At 43.0% G+C, this 19,215-nt stretch overlaps 1 protein-coding gene and 1 non-coding gene across 4 annotated transcripts in view; both read right to left on the reverse strand.

Moving 5' to 3' along the window:
• The window catches only part of Snx5 (sorting nexin 5), a 26,521-nt gene extending 7,359 nt beyond the window's left edge, over positions 1-19,162 (reverse strand). Inside the window, exons 1-10 of one of the 3 annotated variants that reach the window (XM_029554627.1) lie at positions 19,021-19,162; positions 18,705-18,787; positions 8,849-8,953; positions 7,459-7,569; positions 5,994-6,115; positions 5,242-5,365; positions 3,878-3,973; positions 1,433-1,538; positions 1,270-1,345; positions 4-43 (exon numbers count right to left, since the gene is read on the reverse strand). In XM_029554627.1, the coding sequence (XP_029410487.1) occupies positions 4-43; positions 1,270-1,345; positions 1,433-1,538; positions 3,878-3,973; positions 5,242-5,365; positions 5,994-6,115; positions 7,459-7,569; positions 8,849-8,953; positions 18,705-18,755 (831 nt within the window). In that variant the 5' untranslated portion in view covers positions 18,756-18,787; positions 19,021-19,162. Of the gene's footprint in view, positions 1-3; positions 44-199; positions 240-1,269; positions 1,346-1,432; positions 1,539-3,877; positions 3,974-5,241; positions 5,366-5,993; positions 6,116-7,458; positions 7,570-8,848; positions 8,954-18,704; positions 18,788-19,020 lie in introns of all 3 variants that reach the window. The other 2 variants (XM_029554625.1, XM_029554626.1) reach the window with 2 other exon arrangements.
• Positions 14,774-15,010, reverse strand: LOC115067190. Its single transcript, XR_003846626.1, has one exon. It is a non-coding gene; the product is annotated as a small nucleolar RNA SNORD17 (small nucleolar RNA).
• Positions 19,163-19,215: the final 53 nt, after the last annotated feature.

Genomic DNA, 19,215 nt, shown 5'->3' on the forward strand with positions numbered 1-19,215 from the left:
TACCCGAAGTTTTTCAAACAGCTCTGCAACCTTCAACAGGTACCTGAAAATATATGCAAGGTCTTACTTCTGATATAGAATCATCAATACTCTAAGACATGAATGTGTGACTACACTCAGGAATCCTAAGGTTAATTTACCAAATAATATTCTACATATCTTAATATATATTACCAAGACCAAACACACAAATCCTTACCCGAAGTTTTTCAAACAGCTCTGCAACCTTCAACAGGTACCTGAAAATATATGCAAGGTCTTACTTCTGATATAGAATCATCAATACTCTAAGACATGAATGTGTGACTACACTCAGGAATCCTAAGGTTAATTTACCAAATAATACTTTAATCCTAATTGATCTAAACAGCAGACAACCAATTCTCTTCCACAAAGTACAGAGCATCACCAGACAAAAACATGAAGAACCAAGTAGAGAGGTTGGAGGATGGCTCAGCGGTTAAGAGCACAGGTTATTCTTGTAGAAGACCCAGGTTCAGTTTCCAGCACCCACATGGTAGCTGACTACTGTCTGTGTAACTCCAGCCCTAGGGGTCAGAGCCCTCTTCTGGCCTCTAAAGGCACTCATGTAAGGGTACAGTTCCCTGCATGCAGGCAAAACTTATATATATATAAAATAAAATAAATACAAAGAACCAAGCAAATCCCTCAAAAATAACCACAGAGCATCTGGAGACAGAGGGCACTTAAAACATAAGCTTGTGCTCAAGGACAGAACTAAAAATGTAGATCAAATACTCCAGAATTTATTACTTTTATCTTTTGAGACAAAGTCTTATGTAGCCCAGACTTGCCTCAAACTTGCTGTCTTCGTTTAATGTCCTGAGTGCTGGGACAAAAGGCATGATCCACCAACCATGCCAGGTATCATATTCAAGACTTTCTACATGCCAGGTAAGCACTCCCTAGCCCTCAAACTTCTTTTGATTATACCTCACAGTACTCTAATTAGAAGAGTAAGAAAGTGCTTTTCCAAGAAAAACTTACTTGGAGGGAGGAGTGTGGAAACTGAACAGAGCCCTGCACAAATTAGGCAAGCATCCTGCCTGAGTTACATCCTCAGTCACCTAAAACTTACCTTCTTTTTTTTGGTCTTTTTTGAGACAGGGTCTCCCTGTAGCCCCAGCTGGCCTGGAACTCGCTATGTAGACCAGGGTGGCCTTGAACTCACAGAGAACTGCCTACCTCTGCCTCCCAAGTGCTGGGATTAAAGATGTGTGCCACCACGCCCAGCACTCTAAAACTTACTTTTTGATGACTGTGGGTTCTTCTAAGGCCAAGCTATGCAAACAGGCTGCGGTGTGGATATAGTCATCAGCAACATCTGGAGAAACAAAGTGCAGCCCTTGTTATTTGAGCGGAACAGAAACACAGCAAAGCTGCAAATGTCAAGTCAGTAAATGGTATTTACTTTTATGAGATCTGGTCATCTTGTCAGCTTTGGCACAGGAATCCTTGATCCTGTTGTAATAGTTAATAAGGAAGTTCTTCTCTTGCTCAAAGAAGTCATCCACCTCCTAAAAAAGTAGGAAAAAGGAACTTAAGCAGAAATATTCCAAAGACATTGTAGCCCGAAAATTACTCATTCCTCTGAATGAAAGGTGTAAGCCAGCCAGGGGCAAGATGAGGAGCACCCTGGGAAGAGAGGTGGAGCTGCCCAGGAGATGAAGAGTTAGAGACTGGGATGGAGAAAAGCATGTGTGGGGTTGGCTGGGGTCAACTGCAGCATCCTGTGGACGCAGCGCATGAATGCTAACGTCCAGAGAAGCTGTTTCCTTGTAAGTCACTCCCTCCCAAGTCAAAAAACGGTACAAAACCAAAACTAAAAAAGCCTTGGGGGCCTCAGAGGGCGAGCATGCAAACCTCCCAAGAAGAGAAAAGGGAAAAAAATTTAGTGCCAACAGACATGAATTTATATAGTATTACAGACTCTCAGAGAGAAAGCCATTGAGTAATCCCAGCACCCGAGACTAAAATGGGATTATTATTAAACAAGAAGTTTGGGCTACATATTAAGAACCTACCTCAAAAGCAAACAAAATGGTTTTCAACAAGTTTAACCTGTATAGGTTAGGGGATTACATTTTTATGATACTCCATAATATCCAACATTGTAATGGCAGGCTACATCAACAATCAATTGAAGAGCACTTTGAATGACCAGTAAGTGTGATATCCTAAGATCCAATAATTCTACTCATGTAGTGCTTCTATTAGATGGGACACCACCACCTAGCTTCGAACACCAGCATCTGCATGTATATGGATAGGTTTTTATGTGCACATATTGTTTTTAGAATGACATGCAATCATGGTACTTGTCAGGAATGGCAAACAACCTACAACGCACAGACACAAAACAGTCCATACTGTTTGCCTATGAGAAACTCTGACATTGCCCTTTTCCATGCACCTGTATTCCAGGCTCCTTCATCAAGCCTTGGACGGCAAAGCTAAATACCAGATAGCCAACAAAGTCATTTATTTATAAAGGAAGGGGGAAAAGCCTAAGTGAAGAAATAAGCCACTTCGGAAAGTAATGAGACTTTCTTCTATTATCTTCTAAAATAGCACTGCACTCCTCAAATAAATAATCAGATAAAATTAACAAAACCAGCCAGGCGTGGTGTGAGTTCAAGGCCAGCCTGGTCTACATGGTAAGTTCCAGGACAGCTGGGGCTACAAGGAGACGCTGTCTCAAAAAGGCCAAAGAAAAAAAAGCAAAATAAGAAAGGCAGGAGATGATCATTTCACCCCAAAACAGTAGTGAAACACTTAATTCCTTTTCTTTGTACTAGGTACATAAAATCCAGCATATAAATAAAACATGAGCTGGGCATGGTGGCACACCCCTTTAATCCCAGTACTCAGTAGGCAGAGGCAGGTGAATCTCTGTAAGTTCAAGGCCAGCTGGGACTACAGAGAGACCTTGTCTCAAAAAGACATAAAAAAAAAGTGTTTCTTAGGTATGATCTGCAAATAGTACAGAATTCTGACAGTGCCTACAACAACTTTCCCCTTTTGGGAGGGGGGGGGTGTCTTTTTGAAACAAGGTCTCCCTGTAGCTCCAGCTGGCCTAGTTGCTTATTTGGACCTAAGCTCCATGTTACTCATCTGTCCCTGTGGCTGGTAGCCATCACACATTCGCTGGAGCCAGAATTGATCAGAAGCTTGTATACACTAGGCAAGCAATATAGACCTATATCCCTACCTAATCCTTGTTCCAGACAGGGTCTTGCTATGTCACACAGGCTGGCCTCAAACTGGAGAGCTTCCACCTCCTGAATATTAGGTCCACAGCCTACGACACGATGCTCTGCTATCTTAGTTTCTTTTCACAACTGAGAAATCTATATCCTTTCTAAAAAATGAAAAAAATAAGGATTCGCCGGGCTTGGTGGCACACATCTATAATCCCAACACTAGGGAAGCAGAGATAGGTGGATCTCTCTGAGTTCTAGGCCAGTTGGGGCTACAGGGAGATCCTGTCTCAAAAACGCCAACAAGGAAGAGGAAGAAGATAAGGAAAGAAATAAAAAAATATTCAAGTGTGGAAAAGTCCAAGTCATCTCTTTCTCCAGATAGAGAACAGGGTATTCTGGGAAAGTAAAAGTTCACTCTCAAGAATTTCCCAAACAGGGGCTGGAGAGATGCCTCAGCTCTGGTAGAGGACCCTGGTTCAGTTCCCAGCACCCACATGGAAGTGAACAGTCCCAGGGGGATCTGACACCCTCTTGTGACCTCCATGGGCACTGTATGATGTAAACATATGTGCATGCAGGCAATGCACTCATACACAGAAATACAATAAAACTAAAAAATAAGAGAATTTCCTAAACAGCCAAAAGTTCCTTACCTTAACTCCAGAAAACAGGACTTCATCGGCGCTCTTCACCATGCTTTTAAAAAAGCCACCAAACATCTCTTTTGTATTTTTCCGCCTAACACTTAGCTAAAAGAAAATGCAGAAAGAACAGTTTATGGTATAGTACATATGTTTGCTTTTTATTACCACAGGTTTTAACACGTAAAATAATCTTTAATTCTTCCTTAAATCACTCAATCTACAACATCAAAAATTAAGTGTCTAAACATAAATAATTCTAAAAGGCTAACCTAATACATCCTGGTGCAGACACCAAGTTTGGAAATGGAAACTCCTCAATCCTTTTTATTTTTTGATACAGGGTTTCCCTGTAGCCCCAGATGGCCTGAACTCACTACGTAGATCGTTGGCCTCACCTTCCTCTGCTAGGGTTAGAGGCATGCATGCACCACCACATCCAGTGAAACTCTTCAGTTCTTGGTAGAACTACTGTTTGGTTCTACTGACACATCTATTAGTCCTCAAAGATTTGAAGACACAAGAAATTTCCAAGTAAAGGCTTGTTTCATATATATGAAGAAACATTAAAAAAACATAAGGGGCTGGAGAGATGGCTCAGGTTAAGAGCACTGGCTACTCTTGCAGAAGACCCAGCATACACACCATCTGTAACTCCAGTTCCAGGGGATCCAATGCCCTCTGTGGAACTGCATGACACAGATGCACTTATAAGCAGACATACATACACATAAAATAAAGTTCCCTTGGAACAAAAAGATACCCACAAAGTAACATCAATTTAAATTCCTTCTAATAATACTAAACATAGGGAAAAAGTTATTCTAAGGTAGAGGTCAATGTTTCATTCAGCAGGTGTGCTGGATAGCTTGACACACATGGATTGAGGGAGCCTCAACTGGGGAATTTCCTCTATTGGACTGGCCTGTGGCCATGTCTGAGGGGTACCTTCTTGATGAGTGATGTGGGAGGGCAACGCCCACTCGGGGTGGTGCCACCCCTGGGCAGGTGGGCCTGTGTTGCATAAGAAAGCAGGCTGAGCAGAGGCCAGGGGAGCAAGCCAGTAAGCAACATTCCTCCATGGCCTGTTCTCCAGCTCCTGCCTCCATCCAGGTTCCTGCCAGGATGAACTGTGACCTGAGATATATAAGCTAAATAAACCCTTTCCTCCCCAGGTTGGTAGTAGTCAAGAGTATTTTGTCACAACAATGAAGAACAAACTAGGACAGCAGTTTTTCTAAAGAAAAGAAAAATGTTCACAATGGATTTAAGGGGAAAACAACACTATGTTTCTACTTTCTTCTGTATTGATAAATTCAGTTTTAAAACATTTTAGAAGTATAAAGGACTACAGAATGTGAAAAAAATTGCCTTACATCCTGATCATACTCCAGAAAAACATGGAAGTTTCGATCTTTACTGAGAACAGGGTGAGAAGAAAGTCGCTGAAGAAAGACTTCATGGGAGGACACAGTCTTCTTAAAGACAGCTAGATACTCCCTGAAAAGACATGTGCGAGAATTCGGTTTGTATCCCTCAATTATTGCCCAATACTGCTCCTAGTCAACTCCACTGTTCTGTGCTCAAGCCACTCAGGATCACTGCAACTGGATCAAAACACTGCTGATGTTCAACAGCAGCAGCTAAATAAGGCAGTTACCATTCTGAAATGACTCAATGAAAGAAAAGTGATGCTGTAATTAGATTTGCTCTATCAAGTCTGAACAGGCCCCCAAACCTGTATATAATTACTGCTACAACTGAGCAACAGCAAGCTATTTCTTTCTTGGAATGAAAATCCTTTCATTCTGAAGGGATGAAAACACTACTGCTGGGGCAGGCAAGACAACTGAGAGTTCACACTTGAATTCTAACATTCAAGGCAAGGGGGGCAAAGTGCTTCTGAGCCAGGGTAAAGTGCTAAGATTACACCCCTGGCTATAGCTCCATTCTTTTGTTGTTGTTGTTTTTGAAACAGGGTCTCCCTGTAGCCCCAGCTGGCCTGGAATTTGCTATGTAGACCAGGCTGGCCTTGAACTCAGATTTACCTGCCTCTGGGACTACAGCTGCAGTCTTTCCACTTACTCTTCTAGACATCTCTAAAGACAAATCCCAAGAAAACACTTACGCTTCCAGTTCTTGCTTCATTTTGGCAAACTCTTCTTTTGTCATCGAGCCCTCCCCTTCTCCTAGTTTCTGCATCTTCTCCCTAGGGCCATCGAAGTCTGGCTTTGTAGGAGCAGGAGGGATCTGCAGCAGAGGCAGGTAATCTGTGAGTATCTCGCTGGCATCTCATCCAGTTTATCCAATGCACATGGCCACCACAATAGAGCTATCTAAAGGTCAGCTCCCATTTCAGCCAAATGTAATCCTCCTGACCTCCTTAAAAGGAATTACCCAGGGGCTGGGAGAAGGATCATCAGGAGAACTGGCTGCTCTTGCTTAGTACCTGGGTCGATTACAAGCACCCACATAGTGACTAACTGTCCATAACTTGAGTTCCACAGGATCTGATGCCCTGTTCAGACCTCCACAGGCATTGCACAACATACATTATTCAAAGGCAATACACTAATACACATAAAATACCCTACCCTCAGCAGAGAATTTGACTGTAGTCATTTTTCAGTTTAAGACACTGGCAAACCACCATAGTGCACATACGCTATGTCACAATCAGGTTAAAACTAGTACAATCAATGCTAGTAAATGACTAATCCTAAAAATAAGCTTCCAGATGTCAAAACGGAATTTCCCCCAATTCAAAAACATCCATTTGGGGACTGGAGAGATGGCTCAGCGTTTAAGAACACCGGTTTACAGAAGACCCAGGTTCAAATCCCAGCACCCACATAGCAGCTGTCTGTAACTCCAGTCCTAGGGGAACTGACAGTCTCTTCTGACCTCTGCAGGCATTGCATGATACAGGTGCACTTACCTACATGCAGGCAATACACGCATACACATAAAATGTAAAAAAAATAAAATTTTTTTAAAAGTTAAAAAAAAAAACACACCCATTTGGAGGCAGGAGACGTAACTCAGTACAGTGACAGAGTACCTACCTACCTAGAGTGTTCTGAACCCTGGAGCACCACAAAAACAAGTAATGCTAATTTTTATGGAACAGGACATTCCTGAATACTTTAAAGAAATCACAACTGGGAAAATTCTTCAGTCAGCCACATAGACAGAATGCCTAATAATTCTCATCTAAAAGCCCAAGTTCCCATTCCACAGTTAAGAGCTGACACTTGCCTCCTTACTTTCAGCACCACTGACAACTTTTACTACATGCCACAATATTGAAATTTTCTAGAAATCAACTCCACTGATGCCTGAAAGAGACAGGAAAAACCACACCTAAAGGTAAGACTTCAATCTTTAAATTTTCCCTTCTAATTGACACAGCACAGACCTGTCTGTACTATTGTTATCTTCTGGGTGCAACACTATTTTTCACATACTTCAACAGTAAATGAATAGGCAGATTTGAAATCAGACTTTTCACTATAAAGTGGGTGAACTCTTTAAACAAATGCAAGGCTATGAGGAAATAGCTTAATTCTTTGAATTTTCTAAAATGAACTCACAATAAGCCCAGCATAGTCTGTAGTTTCAGTGAGAGTGTCATGCAGCCACACGAAGTCTTCATGCTGTCTTGTAACAGAAAACTCTGGGCTCTGAAACACGGGCAGTGTAGTCTGTAAAGAAAGAAGTTCAGTGGTAAACTACCATCTGATAAAGTGGTTTACATTTCCTAGGCTGCACTACCTGAACACTACATAATACATCAGAGTAAGACCTGATAAATAACAAAGCAGTAAAACATGATCTATAACCACTAAGCTAAGCTAGAAAGCTAAGATTCAGCCTCATCTCTGAAAGAATTCTTTCCCCAAAACCTTCTGAAGCTTGCCATGAAACAGCCAAGACTAATGTAGCAAAAGTTAACTTCTATCCAGGCGTGATGATGCACACCTTTAATCCCAGCACTCAGGAGGCCATTCTGGCCTATATGATGAGACCCTTTCTCAAAACAAAACCAAGTCCAAGACAGTTAGCAAGTGTTTGAACCTCCCCAGTTTAAAAAAAGAAACAGAAAATCACGTCAACCATTAGCTACAGCCTACTACTTTTCTCTGGACATTGTCTTTGGATTTCTTTTCATACCAGGGAGTTAATTTCATCTATTATACTTTTATCCGATTAGAGAATCAATCATATTGTGTTTTCATGCTTCTCTCAGTAAGGCATACTAATCAGGCTACCAGGAGAGGGCTTCCCAAACTTACTCAATATGGAAAAGCAAGCTACATGCAGTGCCTCCATCCAGGTGTAGTTGAAAACCAAAGGCAGGTGCCATAAAGCTTCGGCATTTAAGAATCTATATTGAGCTGGGCATAGTGGTACATACCTTTAATCCCAGCACACAGGAGGCAGAGGCAGGTGGATCTCTATGGGTTCCAGGCCAGCCTGGTCTACAGGGAGACCCTGTCTCTAAAAGACGCCCCCCCCCCCCAAAATCTACATTGCTCTTATAGAGTTTGATTCCCGTACCCATGATAGGTAGCTCACAAACACCTGCCAGTCAGCTCCAGAAGATCTGATGCCCTCTTCTGTACAAACCCACAATCTCATACACTTTAAAATGAGCAAAGCTCTCAGCAGTTTGTGACACCACCCACAACACCAACTGTTTTAGTCAAGGAATTTCTTTCCACATTTGCCTGAAAAAGCAATCTAGGATTATCCCGTACCCATGATAGGTAGCTCACAAACACCTGCCAGTCAGCTCCAGAAGATCTGATGCCCTCTTCTGTACAAACCCACAATCTCATACACTTTAAAATGAGCAAAGCTCTCAGCAGTTTGTGACACCACCCACAACACCAACTGTTTTAGTCAAGGAATTTCTTTCCACATTTGCCTGAAAAAGCAATCTAGGATTACCTGTATTATGAAGGCCATTCTGTCACTTACCTTGGTGTGCACTGTGAATTTGACCTTATCTCTCTCACTGAGTGCATCAGGTATGTCAATCTGAAGCGAGGGATCAACATTCAGGTCCACAGACACAGATCTCAGCTGAAATAATTTGCGTATTAGTCTCAAATTCATTCAAGAAGTACTATTCCTTTTTTTTTTTTTGGATCTTTTTGAGACAGGATTTCCCTGTAGCCCCAGCTGTCCTGGAACTCAGAGAGATCGGCCTGCTTCTGCCTCCCAGTGCTGGGATTAAAGGGGTGCGCCACCACGCCCAGCTAAGAAGTACTATTTCTAAAAACAGGAGTTTTTAAAAAGTCCATTAAGTCATCAGTTTAAATATAACTCATTTTATTTGAAAGATGCTTTTTTTTCCTTTCAAAGGGACCTTTACCTTTGCCATGTGCTCTAGTCTGCCTTCAATTGCTATGACAAAGCACTCTGATCAGTACCAACTTGGGGAGGAAAGGTTTATTTGGCTTACATTCCCCAAGTCATAGTTTATCAGGGAGTCCAAGGTAGGAACTCAGGGCAGGAACCTAGAGCCAGGAGCTGGAGCACAGGCCATGGAGTTATACTGCTTACTGGTGGCTTGTTCCACTTGGTTCATGCCCAGCCTACTTTCTTATACAATACAGAATGACCTGCCCAGGCCAGTCCAGGGGAGGCAATTCCAAGTCAAGCATGTACAAGGCAGAGTTCAAGCCCCAGCACTGCCCAAACCACCTAACCCTTGTAACTCTATTTCTTCCTCCACATGGGTGCTGGGAACTGAACCTGGGTCCTCTGCAAGAGAACAGTGCTGTTAACTGGGCAGTCATCTCTCCAGTCCCTCTTTGGCCTAGTTTTAATTTTTTTTTTTTTTTTGGTCTTTTTTGAGACAGGGTCTCCCTGTAGCCCCAGTTGTCCTGGATGGAACTCACTATGTAAACCAGGCTGGCCTTGAACTCAGATCTGCCTGCCTCTGCTGGATTAAAGGCCACCATGCACCATGCCAAAGTTACTGGTGGTGGAAAAGTCTCATTTCTCATCCTTTTTACTGTAGCTCCAGAACTCAACAAATGCTAAGACTGAAGCTGATAGGACATATTATGACATTATATTTTCCCTTTGGATTCTCTTTTTTAATGCGTGTGTGCGTGTGTGTGTGTGTGTGTGTGTGTGTGTGTGTGTGTTGCCTGCATGTAGGTAAGTATACCCACATTGTGCAATGCCCAAGGAGGACAGAAGAGGCCATCAGATCCCCTGGAACTGGAGTTACAGACAGTTGTTAGCTGCCATGTGGGTGCTGGGTTTAGAATCCCAGTCTTCTTCAAGAACAGCCAGTGTTCTTAACTGCTAGCTGAGCCATCTCTCCAGCTCCTTTTGAGACAGGGTCTCCCTGCAGCCCCAGCTGGCCTGGAACTCACTATGTAGACCAGGCTGGTCTTGAACTCAACAGTTCTGTGCCTGGGATTAAAGGCATGCGCCACCACACCTGGCTGGTGCCAGGTTCTTAACTGTTAAATTTACTGGTAAAATTATCCAGTCCTGGAACTTTTTTGGTAAAGAATCCAAAGGGAGGGTGGGCGTCATGGAGCCTTTACTCCCAGCACTTGAGATACAGAGGCAGGTGGATCTCTAAATTCAAGGGCAGCCCGGTCTACATAGTTCCAGGCCAGATGGAGCTACAGGAAGACCCTGTTTCAAAAAGACGTTTAAAAAAAACCAAAAAAAAAAAAAAAAAAAAAAAACCAACCTGGCCCCAAAAATATATTCACTAAAAACCCAACTGTTTCTCTTTTTCTCTTCCCTTTGCATCTTGTTAAGTACTTCCCCTTTCCCTAAGCACTGCAACTAAGAAAAATTCAAATCTGTAACTATGGCTTCCCGCAAAAAATAGGCTTCAATTCTATCAACCCTGGTATGGTTGGTTCATGCCTGCAATCCCACACAAGGCATGGGAAGTTGAGGCCTAAGACTGAATTAGAAGTCAACTTAGGTCACATAATAAAACCTTGTCTCAAAAAAAAAAAAAAAAAAAAAAAAAAAAAGTTCTGGGGGCTAGAGAGATGGCTTAGCAGTTAAAGAGTGTATAGCCAGCTCACAACTGCCTGTAGCTCCAGGGTTTGAGTCCTCTGGCCTCTGAACATACTGCACTAATATGTACATAATCAGACAGTTAAACTCAAAAAAGTAAGTTTGATCAACAGAATTTGATTTTAGTATCAACTATTTGTAAGATCACAGTGCATGCAATTAAAGGTCAACTCAACATAAGTACTGCACCCCCTCAAATGCATTCTTGCTGACTGGCACAAAATGTGTTGTTCAGTTTTTCACATGTCCACCTGAGATCTCTGCAAATGACCCAGCAACAGGTATCCCAGGACTGCTATGAATATGGCCCAATACAAGCCATAAACTTACTTAAAACATGAAACTTTTCTATTACTAGATTGTGTTTCAAGACACTGGCCACATCTGAAAACTTAAAGGCCAAGGGATAATTTACAATTGTCTAGTTTTGGCAAATTTGATTAAAGGATTCTTCCTCCTGGTTAAGTCATCACTAAACAGATGCAGCCTTCAAAGATTCTCAAACATATAAATTGAACTGCAATGAGAATGCAGAGGAAAACTGGTCATTCTAGCCATGATTCTGTCAGGGTCAGGTGAGCTCCTAGTATGGGAACACAGCCAAAAAAGCTGCCAGGTTATAGAAATGACACTGGTAGAGATGTGGAGCCTGGGGCAGATCTCTAGAGTGCAATTTCTGGAACTCAGCAACAATGTCATGCTTCATTTCCTAATTTCCTTAAGAAGCCACAAACCTTGGTTTCTAGCATCTCAAGTTAACATGCTGACAATTCTTTTGCTCACACATGCCAAGCCAATTCAGTAAGGCAATGAGTAACTTCCCGTTTTGTGTCTCTTCACAGTGACACCATGAAGGTATTGGGATGTCCTCCTTTCTAGTTAGTATGATTGTTGAGGGGAGGTATTTAAGGATGCTAACACAAAGAACAGAAAAAAGCAAACCAAAAACCCCACCTTAGGTCTCAAAAATCGCAACTACAGCAGGATATGGTTTTCCAGCAGCCATCTGACCTAGTCAAACCACCTTTTCAAGGATGGAAACAAAATTTCCAAACACAGAAACCCCCAGATGAAGCTCACACTATCAGGAATAAAAAGTTTTGCAATGCTTAAAACTTGCAAGTCAGCATTTGTATCCTCACCAGAAACACCAAGCAGGATTACATAAAACTTCAGCATTTCTCCTTAGGCTTAGCCAACAAATACCCTGTGGGCCAAGTCACAGCACTTACTAAATCTTCCTCTCATCCACCAACCTCCCTGAATCTCTTAAAAAAGATTTACTTTACCAAGCCAGATGTGGTGGTGGCACACACCTTTAGTCCCAGCACTTGGGAAGCAGAGGCAGGCGGATCTCTGTGAGTTCAAGGCCAGCCTGGTCTACATAGTGAGTTCTAAGACAGCTGGGGCTACAGGGAGACCGTGTCTCAAAAAGACCAAAAAAGAAAAAAAAAAAAATATATATATATATGTATTTATATTTACTTTATTATTTACAGCTGAGTCATCTCTCCAGTCCCCTTCCCTGAATCTTGAAGGACCAGAGTACTGGTTATCACTTAGCCCTACCGGGCAATCATGAACCTAATTTGGGCCAAATGGTAACACGCCTTGGATGTGGTGGCACATACTTTTAACACCAGGACACAGGAGGCTTTAAGGCTGTACAGTGAGACCCTGTCATTTAAGAAAAAAAAAAAAGGGGAGGGGGAGCCTGGAAAGATGGCTCAGCGGTTAACATTGGCTATTGGCTGTTCTTGCAGAATCCCAGCACCCACATGGCAGCTAACAACTGTCCATAGCTCCAGTTCCAGGGGATCTGACACCCTCTTCCGTCCTCCGTGGGCATTGCGCAACACGGGTGCACTTACCTACATTCAGACAACACATGCATACACATAAATTAAAAATAATTAGACCCTGTCTCAAAAACACCAAAAAAAAAAACTAGGCTGGATGATCTGTGAGTTCTAGGCCAGCCTGGTCTACAGTGAGTTCCATGCCAGCCAGGGTTACAGGGAGACCCTGTCTCAAAAAGAGCAGCACCCCCCCCACACAAGGAAAGAAAAAACTAGGTGGACGTAGTGGAGCACTGGAGAGACAGAGGCAGGTCTCTGAAGGCTAGCTTGGTCTACAGGCCAATTGGGTGGGACACTACATACAGGGGAGACCCTGTCTCAAAAAAAAACAAAACTAGCTCAATCCCAAATATGGCCAAAAACCTAAGTCAACCACCAAGAAATAAACCATCAAAGAAAAGTAAGTTTCAGAACTAAGTTCATCCTTAGGTAGTAAGCTAGATTTTTAGCAGTTATACCTCTATCCCTTAAACTAAAACCTACTCTCATTCAATGGAATTTAAATTTTAAAATTTGACTCGAGATTTCCATTTTAATTTTTGCTCCCATGTACTTCTCCCTGCCACACCAATTTTTTAGGAAATATAACCACCATCCCATCAGTAGGAACAAGGAATAAAGCAGCACTGCTCCTTAATAAAGCAAAGTCTGGACTACTTTTTAGGTATGGAAGACTCTGTGGCCTAAACGCTCAGCCCCTGGAAGGCTATGGCAAAAGACCAGAATTTGAGGCCAGCCAGGTCCACAGAGCTAAAAGGTATTAAACAAGATTTCTAAAATTCAAAATTCAGACTACAGGGGAAGCAAAATAAAACCTGGCAGGTGTCAGGTTGCTGGCTCTGCTTTAGACTACAGCCAAGAGGATAAGACACGGACTACTGAAGAAAACCCATAGTAACTGATCTGCTGGAATGAGGGCTGGTCAAAAAACTGCTAATCTAGCCAGTCTTGCGACAATGTTAAGAAGCTGTATTTCCATTTTTATTTGACCATTACAAAAATATTACTAAACAGAAAGACTACTTCCCATTCTTAAAGAAGAAAAAAAAATACACTTAACCCAGCACCTGCTATCAGTGCCTGTCCTTCTGTTATTCTGTGGTGGCTAAGGAACCAACATCTGCCATGGAGAGTGCCAACATACCAAGTCACCCAAGGTCTTTCCACTCAGCAAGAAGCTGGTCAGCCCCCTGGGTCAAATGTCTACTTTTTTCATAGGGAGTAAGATAAGTAAAAAGCCACTTTGCCACAAATACTCTAGATGTGCATTAACTTCCACAAATGATCTGAAACACATATACTTAGAAAAGAATCATCTTGAAAAACTCTTACTTGTGCTAGTATTCCAAAATCCCCTCAAAGTATGTACTGGTCCTGATACTGCTTATTCCTATCCTGAAGATTAACTATGTATTGGTATTCTCTGCCAACTTCTGTAGTAGTGTTACACAAAAAGCAACAGAAGCACCTATAGGCACTATATTAACTTCTCCCTTTAAAGGGCTTTTGCTCTCAGCTCCCTCTTCTGTTGAGTCTCCTCTTCCTACAATATGGCCTGCAATCAGACTATGTCCTCCTACATAGCACAACTAAGACTTCTGAAGATTTCAGACTAACAAACTTAAAATAACCATCAAATTACTTAGAATAGGCTCAACAGGTAAAGAACTTGCCACCAAGCCTGACAACCCGGGTTCAATCCCCAGAACCCAGAGAACCAACCCTTCCCCCCCTCCGCTGTCCTCTGACCTCCACAACAAATATATGTGAAAAATAATTTTATCTAATTATAATTTTTTTTTTGTCTTTTTGAGACAGGGTCTCCCCTGTAGCCCCAGCTGACCTGGAACTCGCTATGTAGACCAGGCTGGCCTCGAACTCAGAGATCTGCCTGCCTCTGCCTCCCAAGTGCTGGGATTAAAGGCATGTGCCACCACACCCAGCAAATATTTTATTTTTAAAGAAACTAGAAGGGCTGCAGGGAGTGATCAGATTTGCACCACTCATCTTAGTGGGATGGAACCCAGAGGGCTCCATCCCTGCTGACACCAACCAGTCTTACCAGTAGCCTACCAACACACCAGCAATCCACAGTAGAACACTGCAGACTGCAGGGCACTTGGAGGCTACACAGCCCCAGGTTCCTAGAACAGGAACTGAGGCCTGGAAGGAGGTCAGTGCAGCCTACTCAGCGAATGGATAAACTGAATCATCATTTCACAAGGTTGCAAGCCCAGTACAAGCAAATGTTGAACCATTGCAGTAATTCACATCAAGTAGGCCTATTAGATAATCTGAACCATTTTCATATAAATCCAAAGACTCCATTTCCCTCTTTCAGAAGAGAAATCCTCCAATGGCTAACCAGAAAACAGGCACTGAGGCCTGTGAGAAGACACTAAGCCTTCACTAGTTGTCCTCCGACCTCCACACACAAAATTAAAAAGTCAGTAAAAGGGGAAAGATATATAAAATTTGAAGAGAAACCAGAGTATAACCCCAGCACTCGGGAGGCAGAGACAGGCCTTTCCTTGATCTCCATGAGATCAAGGTCAGCCTGGTCTACACTATGGGTTTAGAACATTGGGGCTACAGAGAGATCATCTCCAAAACAACAACAACAACAAAAAAAAAACTTGAAAAGCCAGGGTGGTGGAGTATGCCTTTAATCCCAACACTCAGGAGGCAAAAGGAGGTATATGAATCTCAGCTCAACACATAGGCAGTTCCAGGCCATATACTGCTACATAGTGAGACTCCCAAAAAACAAAAAGTAAAAATAGGTGTTGGTGAAGAACAGTAACTTTTTTGGAAAGTTAGATCATGCAGAGAAACCTCTCTATATTAAATAAGTTTACCACACAAGGTTCTGTCCTGCCTGCAGCTCCCTTTCTAGTTACTAAAGAACAATAACAAAAATCAGAACCCTTAACTTCTGAAACAGTTTTTCTCAAAAACTGAGAATCACAGGACCACTATCTAATTTCACTGTGTACTTTGACCACTGACTATCTGAGCCAGTTTCAAGTTTCTAACCTATAGAACTGTTCTCATTTAAATCTGCAGGTAACAGGCCCTAATAATAGATACAGCAAAATGTTTATACAGCAACATTTTTTTAGACAGGGTCTTGCTACTAGGTTGACCCAAAAATGTCTGAAGTTTTCTGAGCCTGGGCTAGGCCTGCAAGCACAAACAGCCACTCTGCAGCAGTGTTATGCCTAATCAGCTACCCATTTCTGGCCCACAGTGCTTTGCGTGCTATATTTTTCCAAAAGTCCAAACCTAGCACAGACCTCAGAGTAACACAGCTGAACTGTGTATAGCTAAATGAACAAAACCAAAAGAAACTCATCCTCTACCACCTTTTGATTAAAGGTCCCCACACTACTAAGGGGGAAAGCTACTTTCAAAGATACTCAACAATTCAAGATTAATGTGGCATCTTCCTTTTACAGCCTACTTATCATAAACCTGAAAAAAAATTGCAATCAATTGGCAGACTAAGAATAGTTTCTGTTAACACAATGTCACCCCATCCATGTCATATTTTAGAATGTTTGTCTCAACCCTGGGCAAGCATGCTCAGCATGAAAGGACATCTGACAATGTCTATGAATATGATACTGGGGTGGTGGCTACCATCACCTAGGATGAGACTGTTAGAAGCCTACTATGTAAATGTCTCCAGTGTTCAGTTTGAGGAAGTCTGACTTAACATTAAGGCTCTAGATTAGATGTTAGTCCCTTACTAGGTCTCACCAAATAGCATTTAGAGCATCTTTAGGTAAAATATAGAAAATCTAATAGCTGGCCACCTACATCCTGCAGCCAAAAAAAAAAGTGAACATACCATAACCTGAATATTCACAAATGATTGAGGCCCTAAGACACTGTGTGCAGGTTACTGATCCAGAACACAAAGGCGTGGGCAGGCAGCTTTGATAAGCCAAGTTCCTAGTTAAGCATCATATAATTCTGGTGCAAGACTTCAGCCCACAAAAAATTTGTAAACCTGGATTTGCTATAGTACTGGTCAAAGTCCAGGACTGGCCACTACACTAAAAACTGCAGTGTACCCACTACATCCTATTGAAGCAGATTCTCTGCCAACCATAGCAACAGCATTAAGTTTCTACACATCAATGACTAGGCCTGAGGACAGAAGTCATCCACTGAAAAGTCCACATAACCATCTAGTGAAAGTTAGTCAATTATTGGTGCCAGGGATTAAATTCAGGGCCTTGGTCATATCAGGCAAGCATTTTAGCATCAAGCTATATTCCCAGCCCTCAAATTATTTAACAAGAAAGACTTTCTAGTTAAAAATGGCATCAAGAGAGCAGATCCCAGCACTCGGGAGGCGGATCTCTGAATTCAAGGCCAGCCTGGTTTACATAGTTATGGGCTCCAGGACAGCTGGGGCTACAAGGACACCCTCTCTCAAAAAAATCAAAAAAAGGAAAAAAAAAAAAAAAACGCACCAGGGAAATGGTCCTCATTTAGTCCTTTCAAGTACTAAGGCAAGCAAAGGACAAGTTTCATTCGCATTTCAGAGCCTTCAAGTAAAAATGTAAAACGTCTTAAATGCACAAGTTTGCTAAATACTTGGGATTCCCGTTCCATCTCATACTTGTGACAAATTCCCTTGGGTAACTGTTCCACCATCACAGCAGGTGGCACATCAGGTTTGAAGCCAAGTGCTAGAGCAAATGTCTTTCAGTATATCCTTAATTTAAAAAGGAAACTAAAGCTATGTAAAGTTCTTCACCGTAGATAGAGACAAAGTGATTCTATCTACTAAAGCCCGGAGGCTGCTTAATATCCTTCATCAACTCCTTCAATTTTGCTGGATAATCATGAAGTAGTTTCAAAGATCTTTTGTAACTCATGAGGTAAGTAGAAATGACCAAGTCCTTTTATATAGCTGATTCTGCTCCAAGTTACAAGGAAGCAGGTACCAGAGAACAACAGCCATCAAAATTCCACTCCGTACCTGTTAACATTCTAGCAGAGAGAAAAGTAACTCTAGAACTCTAATTCTTTTGTAAAGAACCTTTTTAACCTTTCAAATAACTCCACACTCCCACGTACAAAACCCTATTTTAATACAATAAAACCCTTGTTAGAACACTCCAATCGTTTGGTGCCCTAGACCGGCCATTTACTTACTAGATAAAAGTTTCTCTATTCAAAAGTACTTTTTAAAAAGCTAGGTTAACTAGCTCCTCTTATACTTAGCGTCTAAGAAATTTAAATTTCTTTTAAATACATTGTTAGAAAAACTATATTGACGGCTCTGCACATAGGATTGGTACCTTCTGGTGCAATGAAAAACTAAAGACTCAAGTTTAAAGGACCGGTAAGAGTAGGGACTCAATTTTTAATTGGCTATAGTAACCTCCGTTTATTGCATCAGTTATCTTCTAGACAGCCAGATATTCGCAGCCCGGGGCTTACATAAACACCCAAGATTTAGAACAAAAAAGGTCAAACCATGTATTTAAGCACATACTAAATAAAAATCACCCAACTCCCACAGGGACGAGTTCAGCTTTTCTTAAGTTGCAAGAAACTCTTTAGAGTTCTCGGCCGAATTTCCCGTTCTTTAAACGAAAAGGCCGTTTTCTTAAAAAGGGATGGGGGTGGCCAATAGACTTCACGTTCATTTCCCAACTACCAAGGTCTCAAGTTTTAAGAACCCTTAAACACACATCGTGGGGTGTCGAGCGTCTAGCGTCAAACGGCTAGTGGACCGTCGGTCAGCTCGCCATTAGGGGCCTGTGGGGTCGTCCTCGGTGGGGGGGTGGTGTGTGCAGGGACCCTGCCCCGGGTCTCCCGCGCGCTTCGCGGGGCCCGCCACGACTAGCAGACCCCGGGCCTCGTCCTAGGTGGCTAGGAAGAACGGCCCTCACCTTGCTGCGGTCCTCCTCCTGCTGCTGCAGCAACTCGGGAACCGCGGCCATGGCGACTCCGGCCTCGAGTAGGGGCCGCCTGGCTGTGCGAGGAAAGAAGAGGCTGGGCGGCCGCCGTGGAGCCTTTCAGGGGCGGCCGCGGCCCCGCCTCCGCCGGCCTCCCTGCCCGACGGCGGCAGGAGGCCGCGGGACTCCGCCACCATCCCAGCAGCCCCGGGCGCAGGCCAGCGGCACACCACGTGCTCCCCCACAGAGGCCTCCCCCGTCCCACGGCCGTCCATCTTGGAGCCGGGCAAAGAAGCAACGTGGGGCCTACCCTCGCTCCGCGCCACGCGGACACCAACACTGCAGGGCCGCGACGGGGACGCGAGGTGGGGACGCGAGAACTGGACACTGGGCCTCGAGAAAGAGCGCGCGCGCTAGTGCGGGCGGAATTTATTGCTCAGCCCGAGCCCAAGATGGCGACGAGTGGTGACGTACACCAGATCTCGTGATAGTGAAAACGCGAGAC

This window comes from Nannospalax galili, unplaced genomic scaffold (genome assembly GCF_000622305.1).
Source record: "Nannospalax galili isolate Female #2095 unplaced genomic scaffold, S.galili_v1.0 scaffold245, whole genome shotgun sequence".
Taxonomy (NCBI): Eukaryota; Metazoa; Chordata; class Mammalia; order Rodentia; family Spalacidae; genus Nannospalax; species Nannospalax galili.